Source organism: Aulonocara stuartgranti (assembly GCF_965226115.1).
Source record: "Aulonocara stuartgranti genome assembly, chromosome: 19".
Lineage (NCBI taxonomy): Eukaryota > Metazoa > Chordata > Actinopteri > Cichliformes > Cichlidae > Aulonocara > Aulonocara stuartgranti.
The window spans coordinates 13,362,776-13,384,790 of NC_138955.1; the positions used below are offsets into that span (position 1 = coordinate 13,362,776).

General features: G+C 41.4%; 1 protein-coding gene across 1 annotated transcript; it reads right to left on the reverse strand.

Annotated features, from left to right (window-relative positions):
- Positions 1–31: 31 nt before the first annotated feature.
- trip11 (thyroid hormone receptor interactor 11) lies at positions 32–22,015 on the reverse strand. Its single transcript, XM_082515611.1, has 21 exons — positions 21,382–22,015; positions 18,268–18,344; positions 17,260–17,370; positions 16,643–16,945; positions 16,459–16,527; positions 16,210–16,375; positions 15,670–15,996; positions 15,440–15,477; positions 14,753–14,851; positions 14,312–14,512; positions 10,950–13,988; positions 10,660–10,800; positions 10,153–10,346; positions 9,572–9,735; positions 9,287–9,390; positions 7,226–7,325; positions 6,101–6,182; positions 5,400–5,514; positions 2,559–2,678; positions 1,597–1,741; positions 32–1,507 (listed from the first exon to the last, which is right to left on the reverse strand). The coding sequence occupies exons 1-21, from the start codon at positions 21,518–21,520 to the stop codon at positions 1,293–1,295; spliced, it is 5,949 nt and encodes a 1,982-aa protein (XP_082371737.1). The 5' UTR covers positions 21,521–22,015; the 3' UTR covers positions 32–1,292.

Here is a 22,015-nt window from a genome sequence, read left to right on the forward strand (position 1 = left end):
AACGGTAAAAATGACAAGATGCACACAAACATGGGGTCAGCAGTGGTACCTTTATTTGATGATAAAATTCCAATTAATTCACGGGTACTAAACTTAAGTAAAGCTCATCAAAGTCCGAGGCAACCCGACTCCTTTTAGACGCCCAAGTGTTTCAGATTTTACATCTACAAAAATTATTTTCAAGGAGGATTTACAGTTTGTACATTTAATCATTACACCTGGAGAAGCCCTGTAACATTCCTTCTGCAGCAGCTGATTGATGTCTATACAAAAATGTAGAGCAGCTTCCGCTACTGTGGTCCTTCTAAATGTGCAATTTTGTAAATATATATTTTTTTATATTATTTTTTTACAATCCTGATTATACAACTATGAAATTAGGAAAAAAGACAGGCACTTTTTACTTCCACAACATCCTCAGTGCCTATAAATAGAAAACAAAATAACACCACCCATTTTTACACATATATATAACTATATAATAGTACTGTACTTAAACATAAGAGCAGTCTCAAGCTTCCGATCAACCACAGTCAGCAGTTATAGCCATAATTACAACGCTTATTGCATATCACAGTCTAGCCGTCTGGAAAAGACAAGATTTCTGCAGAAATGTCTTTATGGTTTTAACAGATGTACTGAACCACATAAATCTCTATGCAGGCTGCTGCTGCCAGAGTGTTTCAGGCGAGTCCTGGATAAGAAACAGCTCACTGCATTGTTGAAAAGAAAAATAAAAGTATTCAACAAATAAAAAGTTGTCCTGTGAAGGACGTGTTTCCTCTTGCTAACAGAGGTGATGACTAGATTCAGCCCACTTGTATTGTACTGCGCAGACGGAGCTGAAAAAGGTCACTTGTGTTCAGATGTGGTGCGATAAATAAAAATCATAATGTAACTCAGATGACCAGATCTTTGAAAATTCTCACTCTGAATGACTCAAAACTTTAAAATGCTCCGATCCTGCATCGTTTTTGAAGGTAGTCTCATCATTGATCACTTATCAATAATTCTGAGTGGGAAACACTTTCACTGGTGTGTAAAGGGAGAGTCTGTTGCATAGAACAGTAATTGCAAGTGAAACAGAATCTAAAAAACCAAAGAACTTCCGTTTTAATCATCTCCCCGAAATAGTGACATTAAGCCTTTGTGAACGCTCTGCTCATTTATTTTTGCAGAAAGTAAAGAAAGCAGCAAAAAGAAGCAGATCTGCTCCAAAATCTCAGTCTTTGTAGTGTAAAACTTGTGTTGGCTAAATTAAGACATCTGTGTTGCACTCCTCACAGGGCCGATCACTGCTTTAACAAGTCTTTGAGCACGGCTCCACCGCTGGCCTCAGCTGAGACCGGCACAGGAGTGAAGGTGGGCAGGGTGTCAGAGATGGGCTTCATCAGCAGGTGGCCTCCTGGGCCCCCAGAGCCGGAACCAGCCAGCAGAGGCACCGCTGCAGAGCGAGGGGCCAGGAACGGATTGGAATCACCGGCTCGCTTCTGGGAAACTGGAGCCCCTGAGAAGAAAGAGGCTTAAATTTAAATAAAGCTGGATGCATGAAAGGAAATAAGAAGCAAGTGTTTTTCTTTTAAGTGGGCCATTTACCTGCGGCCATGCTGGAAGTGCCGCTGCTGGTTCTTCCCGCGGGTGGGGCGCTCAGAGGCTTGATGTCATGAACCGGAAGCTTTGGTGCAGGCAGAGAAGGAGTCGACTCCATCTCCAGAAATTTCACAAACATCTCTGAGAAGGACTGCAACAACAAGGAACATGACAGCGAGTGAATGAGATATTTTACTGAGCCAAATGGGGAAATTCTTCCTGAAAACCAAAGTAAAGAGCTAGCATCACAGTAGCATCCTGGTAAAAAATAAGATGAAATTTTCAAAAAGAAACTTGTTTTCTTATTCTTTAAATGTGGATTCTTCACAAGCACTAATATTAAAAAAGCATTTATTTTGCTAAAAAGCAGTTTTGTGTTGTAAAGGGTTTTATTTATAATTGTTGCTATCATCTCAGCCTTTTGCACATTTCTATATCATTCTGTTCTGTCTGGTGTTGCACTGTCTTTGTTTTTTTTGCAATTTTTGCACATTGCACTTCATGTAGTCCTGTGTTGATTGTGTGTTATATGTCATATGTGGCACCATGGTCGTGGAGGAACGTTGTCTCGTTTGTTTACTCTACCACTGCACGTTCTATACATTTTGAGGACATTTTAGAAGTTAAGACCCTGGATCAAGTCTGCGGACTGTTTTCTGTTTAAAACAACTAAAAAGTCATGTAAAAAAATAAATAAATAAATAAAAAAAAAATAGTAGGACTGGGGGTTTGTGGGTCCATGTGTGGTCTTCTGCCAGAATCATGACTTTTTGTTATTTATTGATTTTGTTTGAGACTAATTGTAATTGTGGCTATTAAGTACAGAACACTTGTCAGTATTTCTCTTTAATGAATCCTGTGTCAGTGCTACACTGCATGGTGATGAAAGACAGTTTAAGGAACTGTTGGGCTGGGTTCTATTCTTCAGGGCAAAATATATACAGTGAGAACTGTGAATCATGTCTTACAGAGTTGAGCCCTTGGCCACTGGTGGGTCTCTGTGGAGTGTTTGGGACACTTTGTGCTCCTCTGCCTCCCAACCAGTTCGATACCCATCCAGTAACACCGTGGCCCCTGTCCTCCAGCATCTGCAGGTAGGAGAAGTGCAGATAAATATTTGGGATATTTAGAAGAAATACACCGATTTGCTATGATCAAATACACAAAATAGACTTAATTCTTATTTAAACAAGCACAAGGATGAACAGTGCTGGCAAAGAAAAGGTGACACTGATGATTCAGGCTACTTTTTGGGATTTTCTTTTGTCACAAAGTTTTTTTCCCCCTTACAGCGCTTGCCAAAACTTTCTGGAAAGTTACCCCCTGTCACTCACTCCAAGTCCACAGTTTGTAGAAGAAGCTTTACTCACTGTCACACAGTCCTACCTAATCAGAATCATCAGTTCTCTGGCAGGATTTAACTGGACAGAACCCATATAGACTTTATGGATGACAGCATAAGACTTAAAAAGGGGACAAGAAAGGGGGTTAGCTTCTCTACAGAGACAGATTCTGAAAACTTGCCTGGTTTTGTGGGACACTTGGCTCCCATAAACACGAGTTGAGTGGAAAATTTAAATAGCATTAACAGGAAATGAAGAAGGGATGAGGAAAAAAAAAGCAGAATGATTTCCAACACAATAAAATGGCTTTTCTGAGGAGTTTTAATCGCATTGCCCCTCACTCTGTATCTGTTTTCTTTTAGGAGGGTTGGATAATATACTTGGAGTACTCTGGCGGGAGCCCTGTGGGAATCGCGCCAGAGTACTTCAAGATCTGGACAAGAAAATGTTTTTTTTTTTTCCAGGGCTGAGCTCCGAGAGGATTTTCAGGGACTGCTGGAGTCAAAAGAAACTGTTGGACAACTTTGTAGTTGACTGAACGATATCTGAAGGACATCATTACCCAATTCATCCTGTCAAAAATGTAAAAAAGGCCTGTTGACAGAGTGTCAGTGTGACCTGTGACGGAGAACGCAAATAACGGAATCAGCCACTGAACTAAACTAATATTGATCAGCCTGACATAAATGTAACATTTTGTGAAGCTGACATAAGTAAATGTTTTTGCCAAGTGTGCCAACGCAGCGTTAACGGTGCAACATTTAAAAATACTACACAGGTGCAATTTTGCTGCAATTAATATTTGACTCATTTTAAACTGAACTTGCTGGAGTTTCTTCTACAGAAAAAGGTGTCGCTGGAGAATCTTTTTAAAATACTGATGGAAGAGGGAGTACAGAAGGCTCTTTTTTTTTTCCCCCCTACGGCTTCTGCAGAAATTCTCCTTTTATTTTTCCTACTGCTACATTCGTCTCCCTCTGTAAGTGCTGTCTGGGAGTCCCATCATCCCACGTGGAAGGAGATGCTCACAAACTCAAGCCTGCTGGACTTTGCATATGCAACTTTCCTGTTATCATTATTTCATCAATTGTGACAAGATCCCCGACAGCACTGCCTGAAACGCAGCCCCAAACCATGACAGAGCCTCCACTGTGTTTCACAGATGGCTGTGGACACTCACTGTTGTTCCGCTCTTCTGACCTTCTCTGTACTTATTGTTGATGACTGAGCCAAAAAAATCAAATTTCATCACTCCATAAGACCTGTTGTTACTGATTTTCAGTCCAATTCTTGTGTAATTTGGCAAACCTCATCCTTTTCTCCCCCTTTCCCTTCCTTAAAAAATGAATTCTTGACATTCACATTTCCACTGAGACTGTGGTGGCGGGTGTGGTTTTGGCTCGGCTACAGGAGGAGATGTGGAGAGGAAGGTTCAGAGGTTCAGTGTTAAGGAAAAGCTGAGTGGCACAGCTGTCGCCGATCTTTTAATCAACCTCATCTATTTATGCAGTAGCATGTTAGGCATGGACACTCATGGAAGTACCGACAGCAGCTAGCTGATGAGTCTATGAATGCACATAAGAGTGAAACACACCTCGCTGGAGTATAAAGTGTAAATATAATAATAATAGTGAAAAGATGAGTTCATGTGTGAGTGTTTGGGAACCCACAGTAGACAAGAGGCCAATCTGATGAGGCTTCAGTGAACAGTAGATGGATCAACAAAAGAGCCATGTGTCATGTGTCAGGCCTTTGCTCGATTTCTTTTCCCATTTCTTAAAGACATGACTTTCAAATACTGCTAGTAACAAAATGTCTAAAGACACTGCTTTGTTGAATTGCCTGTAATGTGTAGACAAAACTAGTTCATCCCTTGAATTAGGTACCTTATAATGCTATAATGGTTCATAGGTCAGTGTGAAGTGGCTAAACAAACATATACACACAAATACATTCCTCTGAAAATGTTCAGATACAAGGACTGAAAATGATTGAAGAAAAAAAAAAAAAGGCAGCTGATGTCCAAAGAAAAACTTTGAAAGGCCTTTAGATTACTGGAGAATTATTGCCCAAGAGCATTTTAAAATAATTACAAACTGACTCCTTGGAAGGAAAATATGAAATGATGAAGGGTGGGTCGAGAATTTTGCACGTATAAATCTTTAAACACTTAATTAATTTGGCAAATAACCAATATTCAAGACCTTTTAGTGATTACTGCAGGAAGCATAAGGATGTTAAAGAGTCAGTTTTATTTTTAATTAAACAGACTTTCATTTTTTGGTTTTCTACTAATTCAGAGTTTTAACAGAAGCAAACCAGCTGCTACCAGACAGACGCTGTCGCATTGGTGTCTTTTCTTTATCAACAATGCTTACCAACCTTTTAGGTAATTGGACGTTTTGCAAAAAAAAAAAAAAAAATCAATGAAACAAAATGATTATTGTCAGTCCAGAAATCTCTCACCTTTTCAACATCTTCTCGGTTTAGACCCAAGACACTTCCCATGAGCTTCAGCACATCGGCACGCTTGGTTTTGGGTGTGTGGAAGTATCCTAAGAACAAGTTACGCATCAGGACCCTGCAGAAAGAACAACATGGGCAACAATGCTGACTGATGATGTAATTTCAAGGTTTTAAAAAAAACAACAACAAAAAAAACCCAAAGATGTGGCTATGATCCATTTTTATGCAGCTGCATGAACAATACCTAAATTCAAAATGCATCAATCTTCATCAAAGCTTATTTATAGCACTAAACACTAGATTGGCTAGAAGGGTACATTTCTTTTCCATAATTGCTGCAATCCTTTAAGACCACGTATCTCTAAAATAATCCAGTTTCTGTGAACTTAGTACAATTTGGAGGGATTTATGTTGCTAAAGATGGAAAGTATTTTTTTCAAGCTAGAAAAAAAAAAAAGGATTCAATCACTTCAGTTTAACAGAAAAGGTTTAGTTTGATTCACCTGGTTTTCCCTAAATGGGAACAAACTGCTTCAATCATAAGCTTGATCTTCTCAATTTCACAGTTAAAAAAATGAGAACTTGAAAGTGGGAAATCTACCTGAGGATTTTATAATAATCCATTAAAAACAATGGAAAAATGTGATCATAATCTAAATAAACTGGAACTAATATTTAACAGAAATGCACTTGAAACTTACTTGTCTATTTTACCCTCTGTGCTGTTCAAAAGGTTCATGAGTTTCCTCTGTGCCTCTTCCAGCATCTCCTGCCTCACATCCACTGCAGCATGGACACAAACAGAGCGACAACTTTAACAGTAATGTTCAGGCCTCTATTGCACATGGGCCACTTTGTGCCTCTTGTGTTTCAACATCTGCAGTGAAACCACAGTGACACAAGTTACAGACTCCTCTAATCCTTCTTGATTAAAAATATAACAACGACTGCACAAATACAACATTTTTCTCTCCCGTTTATCAACAGATGTAACAACAAATGGCAAATGACAAGCAATAAATTGTACTATTTTGTAGGAAATTAGGATAACACAACAACAACAAAAAATAAAAATGTGTATGTTTTCTGGCTAAGGTGGAAAATACAGTGCAAAAAAATGTTTGGCAAAGTCTTAAATGAGTCAGAAAAACTTTCAACAAGCTGTTAGTGTTGCAAAAAGATCTGGATTTACAAAGATTTCAGGCTATTTACTTTTCTGAATCTCAGATATGTTAATCTGTGGTTCAAATGACAGAGCAATGCTCCACAGACATACCAAAGCTCAACTGTTCAGTGCGTTCTCAAAGTTAATCAACTATTTTTAGATACAATGTAAATTTTCATATAGGTGACTGATTTGTAAAGAAAATATAGCGCCTCGTATCAGGTCTGGACAAAGTCTGAACAGCCAGAGAGCAGTAAGGAAAAAAACAACAGTCTGAGAATTTGCTGTGATGTAATGGTCATATCTGATAGGAATGAAATCTGCTGCAGAGTGTGAAACAACGAATGGCTTCCCACTTCAGAGAATTACAGTTTCACTCATTTGGTCCTTTTCTTGGCCTATGCAAGGGAAGTAAGTGTTTCTTCAAAGGCTGGCAGGTAGATGCCTTCCACACGATATTTACAAAGTGCTGTGATCTTTAAACCGACAGCAGTTTTACTGCAACCTCACATTTTTCAGTAAAACTGGAAAGCTGTGCTTTATACAGTCTGATAAAGACACCATTAACACAACATTTATAGTTGTGATTTTTAAAAAAAATAAAAAAATAAAATAAAGACATGTTTAAGTCAGTAGGTGAAAGTGCTTGGCTGAAGCTCACCTTGTTTTTTCAGCTCCTCAATTTGTTCCTCCTTCAGATCGAGCTGATCCGTGAGACGAGATGCTGAATCTAGAGCAGCGTTGGCTTCATCCAGGTTTATCTGACAGAGAAAGTTACAGCGTTACATAACGTTTGTCTTACTGATTTTTATTAAAGTGTGACATCCACCGTCTTCAAAAGATTACCGTATTTTCACGACCATAAGGCGCACTTAAAAGTCTTAGATTTTCTTCAAAAAGTGCGGCGCGCCCTATGTGTTGTAAGGAGGACGTAGTAGAGAACACCATGAGAACGTTAAAGGGTGAAGTGTGGGCGTTGATCGTATATACCGGGACAATCGCACATACCTGTATAAAAGAACAGGTATGTGCATTATGCAGGACATCGTTGTTTTAACAACCCTGAAAATGGCAAAGAGACACGCTTACGAAGCACAGTTTAAACTGAAGGCCATCAGCTACGCGGAGGAACATGGAAATCGAGCAGCGGCGAGAGAATTTAAGATTAACGAATCGATGGTTCGCAAATGGAGGAAGCTGGAAAACAAGCTCCGGCAGGTCAAGAAAACGCAGCTGAGTTTCCGCGGACATAAGGCGAGGTGGCTCGAGTTGGAGGAAAGACTCGAGCGGTGGATCATCGAGCAAAGCGCGAGCGGGAGAAGCGTTTCGACGGTCACCATTCGGCTAAAAGCAGTTTCACTAGCTGAAGAGATGAACATTGAACATTTCCAAGGAGGTCCGTCTTGGTGCTTTCGTTTTATGAAACGGTGCCATTTTTCCATCCGGACCAGGACTACGGTAGCGCAGCAACTTCCAGCGGATTATAAGGAAAAGCTGGCCATCTTCCGCTCCTACTGCAGCAAACACATCGGTGATAAAAACATCCAGCCCAGCCACATCACTAACATGGACGAGGTCCCGCTCACTTTTGACATCCCGGTGAGTCACACTGTGGAGAAGCAGGGGACCAGCACGGTAGCGATACGCACAACGGGGTATGAAAAGTCTTCTTTTACTGTTGTGCTTGACTGCCATGCTAATGGACAGAAACTCAAACTATGGTGATTTTTAAGCGAAAGACTTTGCCTAAAGAGAAGTTTCCAGCAGAAATCATCATTAAGGCAAATGAAAAGGGCTGGATGGATGAGGAAATGATGAAAGACTGGCTGAGGGAGGTGTATGTAAGGAGACCAGGTGGTTTTTTCCACGCATCACCATCGCTGTTGATCTGTGACTCTATGCGTGCCCATCTCACAGCCGATGTGAAAAAACTAGTGAAACAAATGAACGGTGAGCTTGCTGTCATTCCGGGAGGCCTGACAAAGGAACTCCAACCGCTGGACATCGGTGTGAACCGCCCGTTCAAAGTAAGGCTGCGAGCGGCCTGGGAGCGATGGATGACCGGTGGAGACCACAGTTTCACTAAGAGTGGAAGGCAGCGCCGGGCGAGTTACGCCACAATTTGCCAATGGATTGTAGATGCTTGGGCTAACATGTCTGCTGGCACTGTTGTTCGAGCTTTCGCAAAAGCCGGCATCGTTTCCGAGGAGCCGCACGGCACGGAAAGTGACTCTGACGGTGAAGACAGTGAACCTGGCATGTTTGATGGAGATTTAGCGCAGCTGTTCAATTCAGACACAGAGGATGAGGACTTCGATGGGTTTGATTGATGATAAAAATGTGAGTACCAAACTTTGTTTTGCTCCTGCTTTATTTTTAAATACGCACACTTGTATGCTTGTGTGTTGTTGATGATGACGATTACCGGCAATAGAAATGTGAGTAAGGTACCGAATTCAGGTTTGCTCCCGCTTTATTTTTAAATACGCATACGGTACTTGTATGCGCCCTATGGTCCAGTGCGCCTTATGTGTGTGTTAAATACAGTAAGGGCACACATAACTGAGACTGCGCCTTTTAGCACAGTGCACCTTATGGTCGTGAAAATACGGTATATGAAATTCTGATATCTAGCAACTTAAAAAAAGAAGAAGAAAAAAATAGCGCTACTGATGCTAATCACAGAAATGATTCTCTGACAGGTGATTGGTTGCTGGTTTACCTGGAGAGCAGAAGCTTGGTCCTCCAGTTTCAGAGCTTTTCTTTTCCACTCCTCTTTCTCCTTCTTGTGCTTCTCAAGTTCTGCCGAGTACATGGCTTTCTCTTCTGTCGGAGAAATGCAGATAAAAGTATTACTAAAAGTAATCAAAAAAGGCATTGCCGGGTACACCAACTGTAAAGTGCTATGAGGAAAACACAGTTTTAAATATTCCAGGATAACAGACACACTTATCCTGCTCGAGTCTGGTCTAAACAGCAAAGATCTCTTTGAAGCCCTCAAACTTGCCTTGTTGGAATTGCTCTAGCACCATCTGCAGGTTGGAGAGTGATACTGCATACTGGTTGACTTGTTCCTGAGAGGTTCTGAGTTGGACCAGCGCATCGTCTCTCTGCTTCACCACCCCAATTAACTGCTCCTGCAGAGACTCTACCTGCATGCTGGCCTGTTGGCTGGAAGAGAGAGGACGGGTAAGTAGAAACACAAAAAGAATGACACAAATAATTTTAAAACATTTTCATGCAAAATTATTTTAAGGTAAACAGCAATGTTGGATCCAAGTGAAAGTAACACAGTTTTATAATCAGTAAATAATTAGCTGTCAACTAGTGGTACAAACAACATTTTAGTTTGACAAAAAGTATTTGATCCTACCAGGTTTAAACATGTTATGTAAAAAGGTCAAGGGTGAGGAAAGCCTACTGTAGATGTGTTATTTCTATGCATTTCCGCTTCCTTGTCAATGAGAACAAAGTGCAATATACATAAAGAAAATACCTGAACTAATTACAGTAAATAACGAAGAGTTCCTGGTGATTTTATCAGTCTTTAATCAAACATTTTAAAACACACATTAGTTTTATGCTAACCTGGCACTCTCCACAGCACTTGAGGATGTCGCCAGTCTCTCATCCAGCAGAGCCACCTTCCTGCGCAGCTCTGTCTCTCTGTCCTCTGCAGCGAGGGCTTCTCTCGTGTATGAATCTTCAATCTCCAACAGGTGATTACGCAACCGCTCTAGCTCCAAGTTTAGGCGGTGCTCTTTGTCTCTCACATGTTGGAGCTGTAAACAATCAAACAAACAAAAACAAAAAAGATAGCTTCAGCAGAGTGCCATTTAATTTGACGCAGCCATGTGTTATTATCAACAGACTAAGTATTTACTTGACTATACAGTTATAGGGTATATATACACAATGGTTGAGCGACATGATGAAGCAGAGATTCTATACTGCAATAGTCTGAGTATTTAATGAATGAAAACAGAGCATGTATAATGATGCCTGATAATTAAACTTGGTAACCTGGAGGGTTCCATATGAAGTTACAATACCACAAGTAAAATTAAGGGCCATGGGTGAATATCGTTCTTTTACCTCAGACTGTAATGCCGCAGTCTCCATTTGCTTCTGCTTGAGTGCCATCATCACCTGATCCCTCTCCTGCTGAAATGCCACAGCTTTGTCCTGCATGGACTTCACTTCGTTCAGGAGCTGATTCAGCTCACCAGATCTACCCTACAAGAGAGCAATAAACAGTAAATCATAAACAAATTTTGAAAGAATAAATGACAAAGTTTCCTGTCTAAAATGACGCTGATGGATACATTTCATTACTAAAATGCGTCAGTATAAATTCAACTACCAAAAAAAAAAAAGTTACTGACCTGCTCTTTGTCTTTGAGCAGTTTCTCCACAGTGGCAGCCTTCTCGCTCATCGCACTCAGTTCAAACTCCTTCTCTCGTAGCAGGAGGGAAACCTGCATGTTAGTTTCCTGCAGAGCTCTAAACTCTGACTCTTTCTCTCGAGAGCGTGCAGCAACCAGCTCATTCTCTTCCTTTAGCTTCTTCACGTCCATCTCAAGAATGAGCGCACGCTCTTTGAGGTTGGTCACCGCCTGCTTCAGAACCTCGTTGTCATTCTCACGGTTACGCAGTGCTTCACTTACTTGAACTAGTTGGTCTCCTTTGCTTTTGATGAGCAAGTCTTTCTCCCTCACAGACCTCTGCAAGGCCTCCAGTCTCTCTCTGACCTGTCGAGCCTCCTCTGCCTGACTTCGCTGCTCGCTTTCTGAGGCAGACGCGGAGTTGGAGAGTCTGTGGTTGTTTTCTTGAAGAGTCCTGATCGTGTTTTCTTTCTCAGTCAACTGTGCTTTTAGTTGAACAACTTCTTGCTGCATCTTCTCATCTTTTACAGCAGAATCTGGCTGATGGCTTGGAGCATCAGTACTGAGAGAAGAGCCACTACACTGAGTGGCTGTGACTTCAGGTGTCTGTGTGACGCTGTCCAGTTTACCTAACAGGACATCCTTTGTGCTGCTGAGCTGGGTAATAGTTTGTTGAACCTGTGCGAGCTCCAGACTCAGACTTCCCAATCTCCTTTCCTTCTGCTCGTAATTCTGGACCAGTCGAGCGTAGTCCACTGAGAGCTTTGAGCTACAGTCACTGTCGGCAGAAACCTGACTCTGCAGTTTGATCAGCTCCTCGTGCAGCTGAGCCGACTCGTGCTGCATGTTCTTGACTGTTGTGATGACCTGCTGCTTCCACTCCTCCATCTTCTTCACCTGCTGCTTCAGTGTGTCCCGCTCCTGCAGTAGCTCCTCAAACTGGTTGCTGCTGACCCCTCCAGAGCCAGCACCGGGCTCTCCTCCTGAGGACTGCAGTACGGTCACCAGCGTTTGGCACTTCTGGGTCAAGGCATCGATCTCTATGTCCTTCTCCCTAATAATTCGAGACAGATTCTGGATGGTCTCCTTGAACATCTCCTGGCTTCCCGAGGGATCGCTCATGTTAGAGAGGCGCTGATTTTCCTGCTGAAGCTTCAACAGGGCTGCTTCCTTTCCTGCCATGATATCCATGAGGCGGTGATAGTCGGACCGAAGCTGGCTGTTCTCTCTGGTCTTCTCGTTAAGCACGGCAATCACTTGCTCTCTCTCCACAGCGTATGCCTGTAGCTGCTGCTGTAAGAACATGACATCCTGGCTGTGTCCGCCTCCCATGGAAACTCTGGCATGAAGTGCCTGAATTTCCAGGTCCTTCTGCATGATCATCTGTGAGAGTTTTCCCACTTCATCACGAGAAACCACCAGCTGATCCAGCTGCCTGGTCAGTGAGAGGTTCTTCTCATTAAGCTGGGTGATCTCAGTCTCTTTCTCCTTGATGCCCCTCACCAGTCTTTCTATATCTACCTTAGACAGGTCGTGTTTCTCATTGCCATTCTCCTGATTTAGGGTCTGAGTCTTTTCCTCCTGCAAGATGACCTCTCCCTGCACAGACGGAGAGTTGGCTCTGCTCTGACTCTCACTAAGCTGCTCTACATTTTGCTGGAGGCGGGTTATCTCTTCGTCTCTGGCCTGGATGAGTCTGTCATAGTTTAGCGTTGTCTGCTGATGGTGAGCACGGGCCTGTTCAATCTCGCTCTGCTGAGCCTGCAGAGACTGTTGAGAGAGAAGTAGAGAAGCTTGCTGTTCCTCAGTGGTTCTCCTCAGAGTCTGGACCTCCTCTTCCAGGGCATTACGGGAGGATTTGAGTTGGGTGATCTCCGTCTCCAGCTCTGTGATGATGTCCAGAGTCCTGGGCTCAGCCAGAGGTTGAGGTCTGCTCTGTTGATCCCTGAGGCGGTCAATCTCCTCTTTCAGATGGCTGTTCTCCTCCTTCATACCTCCCAGCTGCTTATCCTTTTCATCTAGCGACTGTTTGAGCGTTTCAACTTCCTTGGTGAAAACTGAAACCTTATTATCCAGCTCTGTCTGTAAATCTGCAGCATTTTGTTTTAAAGTGTCCATAAAGACATCTTTCTCTTGCAGCAAATCCGTCAGCTGCTGCTGCCCTGCAACTGTGATCGATAGCATCTCATTGGTGTCTCTGTGGTCAGCTGCCACCTGCTCCACATCTCTTTTCAGCTGAGCAATCTCCATGTCTTTCTCCTGGTTTAGTTTGATGGCACGTTCATGCTCAGTCTGCAAAGCAGAGGCGTCCATAGATCGAGCTCGAGTTAACTCCTCGATGGTCTGCTGGTACTGTTTTACCTGTTCTTTTAGTTTGTTCTCAGCCTGCGTCAATTCACCTTCGAGCTGGTATTTCTCCAGTTTTAAAGCTTCAATACGAGTATCCTTCTCCCTCACAACCCTGTTCAGAACACCCTGGCTTTCCTTCAGCTGCTTGGTTAGTTCTTCCACTTTACCCAAGGTCTGCTCATTGTCCGCCTTGAACCTCCTGTTCTCCACCTTCAACTCATAGTCTTCAGACATCACCTTCTCGTGGGAGCACCTCATCTCATCCAATTCTCTCCTGAGGTCTGACAACTCTCTCTCCTTCTCTGCTAGCGCCTCATTAGCACCCTGTGCCTCACTTGCTCTCTCCCCTCCTTCATAAAGTTTTGCTTTAGCAGCAGATAACAGCTCCTCTTTCTCCTGCAGGGTCTTCTTTAGCTCGGTGACCTCTCTGCGTGCATCCCGGCTCTGCTCCTGTGAGTGTCCCAGTTTGTCTTTTAGCTCTTTCACTGTCCGTTCCAACTGTTGTTTTCCCATATGCAGCTCGTTAAGGGTAAAAGCACTCTGGCTCATTTTCTCTTTTTGGGTCTCCAGCTCTTGCTCAAGTGCCCTTTTCTGGTCACTGGATGTGTTGAGCTCTGCAGTCATTCTTTTCAGCTCTGTCTCAGCCTCTTTCAGCTGTCCAGAGAGCTGCTCTTTCACTGAGATCATATGCTAAAGTAGAAAAACAAAAGTGTTAATGTTGTCTCTACTGTTGGGCTTTGTTGTGTCAAGTTGGACTGTATTTTAGTTTTTGTTTTGTTTTTTCAAAACGATGTTTTTTCAGGGTAAACCATACAGACTTCATATAACTGCTGAGGAAAAGGCTGAGTTGTTTATTGTGCATTTTTCTAATCAAGTAAAAAATTTTAAAAGTCCAAAATGTGTCAAGAAATGACAATCTGAGATGCTAAAATATGACACTTGATATCAATATCTCTAAATAAGTTGCTGAAATACAAATAAACAAAGAGATAAAGCACCAAAGTCATGCAGACCTGTGTAGCTTCCTGGTTTTGTTGGTCTAGTTCCTCCAGTTCAGACATCAGCGTGTCCCGCTCCTCCTCAGTAGCTCTCAGGATCTTTTCTCTCCTCCCCAGTTCTGCCTTCAAATCATCCAATGACTCCAAATCAGACTCGGCTTCATTTCTGCTGACTAGTTGTTCTTCTGCCACTTTAAGTCTTTCTTGCAGATTAAGCTGTGGACAGAAAATCTGAAACTTACTTACAGAGGCTGAGTACCTTCCGCAACCCATTATTGGCAGGAACCAATCAACAAAACCACCTTTTGGTTTTCTTTGGTGACACTGTGTTGTCTAACTGAATACTGTTTTTCTTCTTACCACTAACTGACACAATTACACAGAAAAAATTCAAATAAATTAATGCGACAAGTTCACGGGTGACTAAAATAATATTTATGTACAATATAAACAAACCTTTTCTTGTTCTAAGTCTTCCTTTTCTTGTCTCAGTGCTCCAATAATGGTGTTCAGTTCTAAGATGTCTGCATGCTCGACTTCTTCCTTTGGTTCTGCCTAAAGTTAAAATAAGTCATTAAATTAATTGGAGAAGCCTATGAAGGTGACTCCAGCCATTAAAAGCAAAAACTGCACACCATTTAAATGTATCTGTTGTCCCCATTTAGGTCTTCGTCTTGTGCAACTCTTTTGAAGGTCGCCTTTCTTTGGTGTCACATTTGACATGCACTAGATCTCCTCTTTCTTTTTTAAAGGAATGGTACACAACCTCCTTAAATTTGGCAAGCCTGATCCTGTTTGCACTCCTGACCTGATGTGTTGATTTTGTGCTTAGACAATGCAAGCTTTCCACTTGAGACTGCTGTTTGATCTGAGTCACAGCTGGAAACGCAAATCTTATCATCGGTGATGATCTTCAACAAGAAAGCTGAATCAATGTGACTGAAGTCCATCACAAAGTGTTCAGGATTGAAAATCCAGTGTAAACAAAAAGCAGCATAAGCACATGAAACAGTGCAGCACATCACTAGATGACAAGATTAAAAGAGAGGTAGCCAAACTTGCACACAGATACAGTTTTTGCTTTTATAGCCAGAGTCACTCAGTTTATGCAAACATGTGCACATTGCTGATCTTCATGCTTACCTCCAGGTTTTTCAGTCTCTCTATTTCCTTTTCTGCAGCTAGAAAGTGGACATTTGAGTTAATATACAGATAAGCAATGGCTTAAAATGTGACGCCTATGACAATTTTCTGCATCTACATGTTCCTACAATAAAAAATAGAATTAGCAATAGCTGCAACATCAATAAAGAATGTTAATTAAGCAGATAACACATCCATATGAATAAGCCATAATTTAACACAATGAATACCTTCCAAGCTATTTCTTAACATTTGGATCTCATGGTCTAGCTGGGCTTTTTGCAAAGCCTTCCCCTCCTGCTCTTGTACTCGTGTCTGGAGCTCGGCCACGGAAGCCTGCAGCCGCGTGTAGTTCTGCAGGAGCCCGGTATTCTCTTGCTGAGCATCATCCTTCTCAAGCTGTAGTGAGGCTTGTATCTTCTGTGCCTCCTCCAAATTGGCAGACAGTTCGGCCAGCTGCTTCTCATGCTGCTCCGCTGCTTCTTGCAGGGACTGTATGGTTTGATGGAGTTCATGCAGCTTGGAGGTGTCTGACACAGAGGTGGGCTGACCGCCACCTGGAGAAAATTATTAAGAGGACCAATTTAATTTGTGTGCGACACCAGAGTTGTGCGACTGAGATACAACTATTTTACATCAGATGCATTTACATATGTGCCTTGCTCTAACACACTGTAAGAATTTAGGTCATAGCAGATCATTGTTGCAATAAACTCTCAAAACTCTCTAATGGCCCAAGCTTCCCACAGTTATTCCAAAAATGAGCTGACCACTCTGAATCTGTTCCTCCAGCTCCTCTATCCTCTCCTCGTACTCTGCCAGCTCCTGCCTGTGTCGCCGGGTGACATCTGCCAGCTTCTGTCGCTGGGCATCTTGCAGAGCTGCAAGTTCATGCTGGTGTTCATCCACCTCACGACTCATCTCATCTCGAAGCTCCTGAAATGAAAATCCCACAGCAGCAAAGTTAGAAAAATGCAATATCATTTGTACAGACAACAATAACAGACCATAACATTTACCTTAATAGTCCTTTGAAGCTTGAGAATCTCACTGTGGTTGCCATTACCAGCTCCTGTTGCTGTTGATGCCTGTTACAAAAAACAAACAAACAAAAAAAAGTGTGTTCATGTGGTTATTTTTAAAAAAATATTCAAAAGGTAAAACCATCTGTTCCATAGTCATTTAATTCTTCTGTAGTCTTACCTGAGACATTCGTCGCCAGTGTGCTACCTCCGACTCCAGACGCATGACTTCTGTCGACAGCCTGTTGATCTCTTGCTGCGACCAGATCACGTCGCTGAGGTCCATTTCTTCACCATGGAAGCCATGGTGAGATCCTGGGTGACGTGACAGGAAAGAGGAAGCAGAAGAGGAGGTAGTGGACGATGACGTAGTGGTTACGGGCAACATCGCAGGGCCAGCTGAAGCAGACTGGGCTGATTGCTGCAGCTTCTGGACTTCTTCTTGAAGCCCACTCTGCCGAGCTTTCAGGTGACTGATCTCCACCTGAAGGGACAAAAATGACAAGACTTTCCCTAAAAGACTTCCAAATGAAACTGGGTTTGTCTTAGTCTAACAAAGCACAAATGCCAAGTTTGATTTAGGCTAGACATACATGTCTATTTAGAGCTAAAATTCCTTTCATAAGTAGCTTTCCATTGCAGATAAATTCCCAGTGTTATTGCCACATCTGCAAACAAGGTTCACATGTTGGTGCATACAAAACCTTTTAATAAATCTAAAACTGAAATAATGTGTCTTAACCACTTTTCAATCTTTTCTCACTTAAAGCCAACACTGTTAAATTCACATGTACATACATCTTTCTGCTGCAGGAGGGTCCTGTATTCTGCAGACTGACGCTTGATTTGGATCTCCGCTGCCTCCAGCTTCTCCTCAAGCTCTGCATGAAGCTTTCGCAATCTCTCATGCTGCAACAAAGACATATCAAGGAGTAAAGACTGAAATACAGAAACATTCAGAAAATTAGAATGTATTTACAACTTTTACAGGGATCACAGTCAACTACAAGGCAGACATATTGGATCTCAGAGACACTAAAATACTGCATTTTCGCCAAAACTAAACCAACAATATTAACCCATTTCTGTCTATTTACAACTTTTCTGTCTACTTTTTTCAGTTGCACTGAGCTCCAAGCTTATTTAATCCTTCCAGAGACTTAAATCTGTTTGTGACCATAAAAAGCACATCACAGAGTACATGGCCTTATGCTTTTATAGGGTTAAATACTGGCCACAAAACAGATGGGAACAGCTGTAGCTTTGAGCAACTGTTACTCAAAAAGGAAGATCTAATGTAGCACATTTGCCCAGGGCTATATTTAGCCACAGATTACAATGCATTTGGAAGAGTAGTGAAAGCAGCAGGATAGTGTGTGAGGGACTCAAAGTCAACTATAGCTTGAGTCATGGTAAGACAGAAGCATACAAACAATGTTTTTCACTAATGTGTTTTTAATAGTTTTGTGGGAGCTCAATGTCACAGAGGAAAAGCAATATGAAGCCTAGAGACAGTGCATGCTACTAGGTCAAATTCACTGTTGGCTTATTTATCTTAATTGGCAGGAAGACAAAATACAGAATGCTGCTACTTTTATTCATTAAGGAAGGACCTATTGCCATCTTTAAAACATAGTTCGATAGTACTGATAAAGTTCAACTATGATTATGGAAGTTTGATGACTTGGGGTATGAGCAAAACAGACAAACCAAACAACAAACCCACAGTTAATAATATTAGTTTCACATTTCCTGTTATGAAAGTGGCCAGAAAGGTTTAAAGTATTGCAGAGTAAAAAGACTAACCTCAGATTTCTGAACACCAAAAGCAGACTCGACTTCAGCCAACTTGGAATTGGAAACCTGCAGTTCCGTGGCAGCATCTGTAGTTGCATGTGGGGGAAAAAAACATTTTAAAAAAGTAGCAGTTCCAAAATTATTCATGACTCAATGTAAAAATCACGCAGCACATGATTTAAATCTGTTGCATCATTTTAATGATACAACTACAATAAACACAGTAAAAACACACTTGTGCATTACTTTTCTTTGTATTGAGAGGGGCTTTTCTGCTTTATTCATCATGGTATATGTAGCACATTTAAGTGATTCTAACTGGAGCCTAACCTTGCTCACATGATAAACAAACACGCTTGGCTGAGCAGGCTGAACATTCCTCGCCATCTTGTCTGAGTTATGTGATCTAACAGCTGAAGGAATCTCAGCCAACACATAACATTCACACCAAGCCTCAGTTAAAGATCCAGCAATAAAAGTTTACTTAAAAGTCCCTCCTGCAGTGATAACAATTCACACTTCTTGTTTCTGTCTGGAGCTGTGAGTTGGATATCTGTGGCCAAAGTTCTCTTTCTGTCAGTGTTTTATCATTCATCACTGTTTGCTTTAGTAAGATGACACTTCAGGGTTTAAGTGGGTAAGGTTGATGGGGCTCTTCTAATCCAATCTCTACAATAACTGCATTTTAGTACTATGCCCAAAATTGGCGAATCAGCAATCAGTATTTTCATATTATGCAGTAGTGTAAAAAAATATATTAAAAAAAAATCAGACTCTTTGCTCCCTTTTTCATATCTAGCAACTGATGAGTTCAAAACAACACTGACAGGAAAATTGTTAAACACCGACTACAGTTTAACTCTTGGTGTAAACAACGAAGCAATTTAGTGAATGATGATGAGTTCAAAAACTAGATATGAACACCCAAATATGAGCAATTCCGGAAATCAAACAACGCCTCTCTATCAGTGTTGACGATATGCTGCTAAACCTCAGCTGACAATGAAAAACAGGGCCCATGTTTGCTTAAGTTTGCACCTAAATGAACTCAGAGTTGGAGCTTTTACTTCGCAGATAGCCTCAGAGGTGAATCGAGTCGCATATTTGGTAACATGCATTTGTAAAAAAAATTAATAAATAAAAAAATTCCAGTTGATAAAATCAAAGGCTGATGGGGAATTAATGTGTTTCAACATACAAGAATGTGTCTACATGGAATATAAATAACCAGTGGTAAAGCTGAATAATCCAGTAGTGTAACAGGAAAATAACATAATGCATAAGAGGGAAAAATCCACTTTAGGATTCTAAAACAAAGAGCTGAATCTACTTTACAGTTAGTTCTTGAATACTGAAGATAGTCTGACCATGTTCTGATAGCAGATTATGCTGCACAATAGCCATCAGTCTAATCAGGCAACAGTCAGTTTGAAACGAGACACCTTTGTAACTGCACCACACCAAAATCACTGGTACAGACTTTTGTGTTACAACAAGTAAACTGCTGTGTTTCTCCGACCCATGTGTCCATATTCAGCTGCTCTCACCTGGAATTTATCTGTCGGTTTACAACTGAATTATTATTTTTAAATTCAGATATTACTGACTTTAATGTACCATTGAGAAAATTTTGAGTGTAATAAACACAAAAGGAAATTTTTACTTTTTCAGGAACTAGGAGTTCTTTCAGTCAACACATGTCTATCAGAAGCTCAACCTTAAATATAGTGCTGTGGTGGTGTGGGAATGCAAGTATGCAAGTATGCTCTAAAACCTACACTGTAAGTCACAGCGGCTGTTTCAGCCCTTCAACAATTTGGAAACTTTTGGAACTTTTAGTTCACTGCTAATGGATATAAAACTCAAACACTGTTATCATACTAGCTGTCCCACTCATTCAGTGCCAAACAGAGGAGCTCCTTTTAAGATCAAAAAAGTTGTTTAACTTTTATAGACTAATAGCACATAACTATAATTATATACAGCACAGCATGGATTGTTTTGGGGAGGGGGGGGGGGGGGGGTTGTTGGGATTTTTTACATCTAATGAGGACTCACAGTCACAGGTGTCTAATTAGATACGTAGATATTTTACTGTAAATACACAAGAATACAGAAATGCTTGCAACTTATTTGAACTTCTAAAGACTTGTATGACAGGCCTTTTTAAATTTTTAGTTTTGAATTGCATTGTATATTGTGCTTGATACTGAATTCAAATTTTTCAGAACTCTTAATAAACTTTCAGAAGTTTTAATAAACCAATTTGTTTATATTTTATCCTGCATTTTGAATCAATCACCATTTTGAAAGGTATGCATCCCCGTTTAATACATAGCTAGGTATTTCACTGTCTATATTATGTGCTGCTGTAGAGCACTAATGTTATTATTTATTGGAAATGGCCTATATCTCATTTGAGATTAATTCCAAGCACCTAACAAAGTAAACTACATTTACACACTGATTTGACAATTTATAGCAAAACTAAGCTGAAAATGACAGACTTTAACACAACAGCGCTACTGTAATCGTGATGTCAGTTAAGTTTAAATCTTTATACAAAGAAGATGATTCAACTTCAAGTTGAAGTTTGTGATGGTGTTAGAGTGAGCTGTGCGGCAGTGCAACTCGTTTCTGATCCTGATATAAATGTTTGTATAAGCACGGTGCAGTACTATATTATTTTCTCAATTTCTTTCAACAAAAGTGAGTTGTGTCTGTTATCCGTTGTGTCATATCCAAAATGCTCAGTGAAAGTATAATTCAGAGCTGAGAGGCCACCAAAAAGTTCAGATTTTCTTTGTGATGATGTCTATTTTGGCAAGTATTATCTTGTGTGGGTCAGGCAAAACAAGCAATTTATGCATTTCTGCTCTTTCTGTCACATCTGAAAATTAGAAAATGCACTGCAATATAACCAGTTACTTCAAGTCAAAACTTTTGAGGGATTACTTTTGGACGTTTATGAGCTTTAGTAGCAGTTTATTAGAGTGAGGTTATAGGACATATACCAAAACTGAAAATCATGTCCCTACACGTGTAGAAAAAGCCTCACTCAGGTGTGCTCTAAAGGTGATGTGGACATCGCACGGATCAAACCAGGAACACAAACAAACTTACCTCCTACTTCTTCTACACCCTCCAGCAGCATGTCTTTGGTAAAGTTCGATATCTGCCCGGTGAAAGATGACAGACTCCCGCTAACCTGGCCCAGAGACTGGCCGAGGCCGGAGCCGATTCCCCCCAACCACGATGACATCTTCGGAGGAGACAAAAACCAAACAAAAACAAAGCAGGGCCGAGGAGAACAGGGGAGCTAGCCTAGCGTAGACTCGAAAGATAATACAGCTAGCTCGCTCATCAAGCTCAGCTGGAGACTCTCAGCCACGGGGGACCCGTAAATTCTAAAATCCAATTTCTTTCCTGCGTGACAAAGTCGCTTTCCAAACCGACAGAAGCTCATTTAGCAACCCGGCTAATGACAGCTGGTCGTCCACACGAAGTAGTTCCTGAAGACCGGCGGACATAATATCGAAGTCTGACAGCTAATACCTGAGATGACGACTTTATGTTGGAGTCTGTGTCGTCTGCGGTCAGCCTGAGAGGAATATTCAGCGGTTTTTTTGGCAAGTCTAAACACCACAGCGACCCAAAAGTGCCACCTCGACTGCAGCCATTATCGACTCGACCGTAGCGAAGGGTGTCAAGTTTGACGTGGACACCGCACACGACAGCGGTGCATTGTGGGATACTG